Below are 6,000 nucleotides of genomic sequence, written 5' to 3' on the forward strand. Positions count from 1 at the left end.
CCGGTGTTAAAAAAATGGCAATCTGCAAGTTCATCTGTATCTCTCAGTGTGGAGGTTATATTTTATATCGGCTGGCAAGCAAACAAGTAACAAATTAAAGAACTTGTTGGTAAAGCAACCGTTCACAACAGAAAGCGAGTAACTAACATTAAGTAGCATATCGCACCCTTAGTAATATAAGGGCACAATCCAAAAAAAGTAGATTTTTGGGAAATCGCGTATTAAGATTCTGGATTCCTACATTACACCTATTTTTTCAAATAATATGCTTATTATTTAAGTTATAAATATGAAATTTGGCAGATTTGTTCTTTGATAAATGTATTATAAATAGCAATAAAAAAAAAATATATATAAATAAATTCCATAAGTTTCAAGCAAGTTAAAAAAACACTTTCAAGTTAGACCCATATAGTACAAAAAATATAACAGAAATATGGAGCTATATAAGTTTGATCCCATTTATTATTTAAGTCCCTATCAATTCCCAAATTTCCCAAAAATTTACTTTTTTTGGATTGTGCCCTTATATTACTAAGGGTGCGATATGAAAATATTTTTTTTAACTATTTATTTACTTCCCTAAATAAATAAAGAGATAAAAAAATTTTTTGTCATTATTGAACATATCAGCAACATTATAAAAACGATATATCAAGAGAACATTTAATAAAATCCCGGCAAATAAATCAAAACACAACCTAACCATACATGCATAGAAAATATTCACGGCACCACATGCTGACGCCGACAAAACGGAAACCAACCTGATAGGTTCCGTTCGAACGCACTCCATGAGCAAATGATGTACATCCTCACGAATTACACGCACTTCGCAATTTGGTGAATTCACGTTCCTCATTAAATACAAAAATTTGTTTAATGGAACATGTCCGGATCGAAGCCTCTTAGTGCAATTATGTTGACAACTTTAATGAAGGACCAAGAAAAATGTTCAATATAAATTCGTCGCATCAGAACTGCAACGTAAGTTTTTATTATTAATTAGAATATAATATTCGGATAGGGTTATTCACAAGGAAAACAGTGATATATGATTAGTACCGTGAAATTTAAATCTAATCAGAATTCTATGCATTTTTCTGATGAAGTTGCATGCGAAAATGCATTTTTGCAACTCCTTGTAAATCATCCATACTTTAGTGTCTGCATACAAAGGATTAAGCAGGGGGTACGTGATAAAACCAAGGAATACAAGGAGGCTCACCCTGCATAGTTTTGTACCGGACTTCCTTTTCCCGGACCTCTTGAAAATAAATTTAATGAAGCTCTTATGAACTAGTAAGAAAAAAGAGAATAAAGAGTGCATTTAAAATAAAATATTAGTGTAAATTGTGATTCAAGATGTTATGATTTAGGTGTATTTTTACGAATATTTTTGTATTTTTGAACCTCCATTTAAAAATAAGGGTATAAGTGCGTTATTATTCTAAGGGTATAAAGATGGTATTTCCAAAGTCCTAAAGAATAATAATCAAATATCATCAAACAACTGTTTATAATAGTATGTTATTAGAAGTGGGGCAATTTTTATTACTTAAATATTCCAGAATATTTATCTTGAAGTATTATTTAATATTTGAATGTAGTATCCTGAAATATTATTTAATATTTCACGATAATATAGTTGAATACTTAAATAATAAAAATTACCACCAAAATTAGTTTGAGGAATTTAACCTGAAAATTACCCAAGTCGGTTTTTGGGATTTATGACTAACGTAAATATTTAATCGAACATAAAATTAACAACATCGTTGTCGCTTCGGTAAAGTGTTATTGAGTAACAGAAACAGAACAATGACCCCAAACAACAAAGCGTGAAGTCTTCCAGGTCACTAAGCACTTTTATTAATAAAAGAAGTTAGCCACCTAAATGCAAAGCAAATTTCCATTAAATAAAAAAAATAGAATAAACGTTTTAAGTTATAATTCCTTTTCTTAGTGTGCAACATCTCTGCGAAGATTGGCAACCATCATAGCTATTCTCATTTTTTAAACTGCCGCGCGAAAGAGGGAACGTGAGCTAAGGTGGAACCAGTATCTCAGAATCTTCAACCATGTGGTTTTCCTTCTACCGCGACTACGCTTTCCTCGTATTTGCCCCTGCATTATTATTTGAAGAATCCGGTTTCTATCGCCCCTCATTACGTGCCAAATATACTGCAGCTTCCTTTCCTTTATAATTCTGAGCATTTCCAACTCTTTTCTCATACGGCGAAGAACTTCAACATTGATGACCTTTTGTACCCAGGACATGTCAAGCATAAGTCTGTACAGCCACATCTCAAAGAACTCCAGTTTCGAGCATAATGCTGGGGTCAAGATCCAACACTCCATACCAAACAGCAAGATATTGAAAACATAACAGCGGACCAAACGCGTGGGGAGTTTAAAGTTTAAGTTATTATATTGAAGGGTTACTTGTTTGGTTAAAAGGTTTGTTTGCTTATGAACTGAAAACAGTGCTGTATACTTCACTTCTTTAAGATTATATCGAGTCATTACCGCCGACTGAGTGTTTTTTTATATAACACCAAGTGGCGGGATGAACAAGTCATGCGCCTGGTGGTAAGGCAAACACCTATTTATAACAGTTGCAGTGCCATATAGAACTTTAAATCGCAAAGATCTAAGGTGCACTGTCACTGCACCCGTTACCCTGAAACATAAGTTGACAAGTCCCATGTGCCTGTAACTTCAGCAGCAATCGTCTATCCCAATGATTATAGGTATATAGTCATTGGGTATATTGTCAAAGGTATATGTATATATATATATATATATATATATATATATACACATACATATACATTAATAAACTAAGTAGGGTACCAAAACAGCGTTCTCTATACAGAGATCCGGTTTTTTATTTAGTAACTCAAAAAAATCCCTGTTAATAATCTCTATAAAGATTCTTCTCGTTTTCTTGTTGTTTGATTATGCAATGTCATACAGACGACAAGTATATTACGTCAGTTACGTCAAAATCATGGTCAAGAGTCCAATTTAATTTATAATAATCCTATATTTTTATATGAAATCCCATAAACCAAAAAAAAAACATAATGTAAGGCGAAGCATTAATCTAGGGGGTATACAGGTGATGTTGAGTAGTTTTTATCCTGGCTTTTCTCAACATCTCCAATCCAGTTGTGGCGTTCACCGGTTTTAAAAATTGGACCCGCAGGGCTCTATATCATAAAATCGATCTTTGCACCCAACCTTGTTACAGTGAAATCATTCCAGGTCTGTATCAATCCATATTTATCACTCCTTCTTAGCGTGTCGACTCTGACGTTTATATTTGTGAGGACCAGGACTTATTGACTGACACAGCATTATCACTGCTTGTTCCTGATCCACAATTGAATATAAAAATCCGAGGTAGTGACCTCTTAGCTCTTGCAGGTAGTCTCGATCTAAGATGTTTTAAATAAAAATTGTAAATGATAAATGTATTCAAATGTATATTTACAAAGGTTCTTGCTCATTCTTCTAGGGGGAATCTGCCTTACGAACGAGCAGTAGAGTTTTATCAACATGACGACTTCATGTTTAATTTCCTTACCTATGAAAATATGATTTTGTATCTATAAACTCAAATAAAATCAGTTGCAAACCATCTTTCAAAAATAACAAAATTTTTGACCGTTCCCTGCTTTTATATATTCGATGTTGTAAACTTTGTGAGACGCAATTTAGCCCATTTTAAATTCACACGTGGTTCTCGCCGCAACAACCAATTATTACTTCCGAATCCAAGATTAAATACCTATGCGCATTAAAGATGAACAGAAAAAATTTTTTTCTGTACCAAACTATAAAATTTCCTAATTTCTTAATGATAATGATATCGATTTAAGTTATTAATTGTGTTTTACGATCTAATCCATGTAAATGAAAATAAAATTCCTAATTAAGTATGGTGACCTAGAAATAATGTTGAATTGTTCGTATCTATTTATTTTAATTTTTAAATAAATTTATAAATATAAATTACTATAAATTCAAATGTTAAATTGCAATGCCCGAACAGGGTCCATGTACTGTCACTGATAGTTATTAAGATCAATTTTACACAAATTGCACATGTAGCAAAAAAGTTTGAGATGTCCCGTTATCTCGCAGTCTTGTTACTGAATAGATCATTGTTCGAATTGTAGATCCACCTCAATCTTTATTATCGCATTTACACAGTCGCGTTCACGAGTCGACAAAACACTTACGAAGCTGCTGCGGACGCCAGTCTCCGTTCACGCGTTAACGTGTTTTCACTTTTAGATCACCTTGCAAAGATGGATAACGTCTACGTTTTGGTAGCATCTGCATGGCGAGTCGGTTGCTACAGCGAATGTGTAAACACTCTAAATTCGCCTCGTCAGCTCGTCACTCGTCGACCTTTTTACTCGCGCTCGAAACAGTGTTCCCGATGGGTACACCATCTGCGAACATGCACCGGTCGCGAGGACAGGGTCGAGCGTGGGGTGGTCACATATTTTTCTCCAGCCTCAATTTGCTATAATAAATATATGCCACTTATCGATCCGCGAGGTATGCCACACGATATACCGCTGGTTGTGCCACACGTGACACACGATGATGGCGTGGCAATGAAACATAGTGTAACATATCTGTCGCTTGTTACAAGTGTCTTGGCACTTGTTACATTTCTACGATGGAAATTAATTATTAATATAATACAAACTGGATTTAAGTACAATTTGCTGTACCCTGTCAGGGTCCATGTGACATTATTATTTACTTTGTACCTGTTGGGTAATTTTTCGAAAAATATTAAATGATGGAAATTTTGTCTCAAATATAACTTCCCAATAATAATAATAAATAAATTAAAAATAAGTCAACATCACATACGTTGCTCTGATTCCATAGTAAGTAGCTAAATCACTTGTGTTATGGAAATAGGAAACAACGACGGTACCACAAACACCTAGACCCGAGACAATATAGAAAAGTTAGTTTTCTGCACTGACTCGGTCGGGGATTGAACCTGAGACCTCAGAGGTGGCGACACCATGGACCACTGAGGTCGTCTGAAGAATTGAAAAATAGTGGAAAAATATAATTCGAAGACTCGTATTATGTTCTTCGTTCAGAAATTTTTTTTCAAGTTTTATTTACCGTAAATAATCAAGCAAGTTAGAGAAAAACGAGATTTAAAATGATTGTACAACAGCGAAAAAAACCTTTTTAATGGCTCCATCGTTTTCGTTCCGTAACTTTAACATTTGACGTCAAATGTGGAAATATATTGGAAAAATATCTATTTATAAAAATATCTATTTATAAAAATATTTATTTTTTGTGAAAAATGTGATTTTTTCAAAATGGAAATATTTAAAAACCCAACACTATTTACTTGTAACAACTCTATATACCATGATTGCAATAAACGATAAATAATAAATAAAAAGTACGTAAGAAGTGCATAAAATAATAGGGACTTAAGCGCTTGTACCAAGGCACGGTAACCTATCACAAACTCGAATTTCTTTTTTCCGAATTTCAGTACTCCGAAAACGGTTCGACTTTTTCATTAGTGCGATGACAGTTTTGGTATAAATTTGCAACACAGAAATGTCTTAAAGCAGTAGTATCGTTTGTCCAAAAACCTATTACTAGAATATATTTTTTTTTAAATTATTATATTCTTTGGGCAGAAGTTTGTTTGGTTTAATCATGTTTGTTATACTGTCTGTTTTCCATATAATTTAGATTGCCGAAAATTCATTTCGACAAAATTATTATTCTTAGATAAAATTGTACCACCATACAGTTTACCGTACAGCTCCAAAATTCTGGACTGTACTTTGCTGGTGCACAGCAAGTCCACTTACGTAATTTTCGTCATAGCATTGTGCTATGTTTTTGCTGTCATCTGAAATGTAATTTAAAAACAATGGTGTGTGTTTAGGTTAGGTTAGTATATGAAAAACCACACGAGCCGAACGAGCG

The 6,000-nt window shown here is 33.6% G+C and overlaps 1 protein-coding gene across 1 annotated transcript in view; it reads left to right on the forward strand.

Annotated features, from left to right (window-relative positions):
* The first annotated feature begins 2,743 nt into the window (after nt 1-2,743).
* LOC113228271 (dual specificity protein phosphatase 1B-like) overlaps nt 2,744-6,000 on the forward strand; it is an 11,943-nt gene continuing 8,686 nt past the window's right edge. The window contains exons 1-2 of the mRNA XM_026461537.1: nt 2,744-2,753; nt 3,139-3,270. Of these exons, the coding sequence (XP_026317322.1) occupies nt 2,744-2,753; nt 3,139-3,270 (142 nt within the window). The remainder of the gene's footprint in view (nt 2,754-3,138; nt 3,271-6,000) is intronic.

Source organism: Hyposmocoma kahamanoa, unplaced genomic scaffold (genome assembly GCF_003589595.1).
Source record: "Hyposmocoma kahamanoa isolate Upper Pololo Valley unplaced genomic scaffold, ASM358959v1 224, whole genome shotgun sequence".
Lineage (NCBI taxonomy): Eukaryota > Metazoa > Arthropoda > Insecta > Lepidoptera > Cosmopterigidae > Hyposmocoma > Hyposmocoma kahamanoa.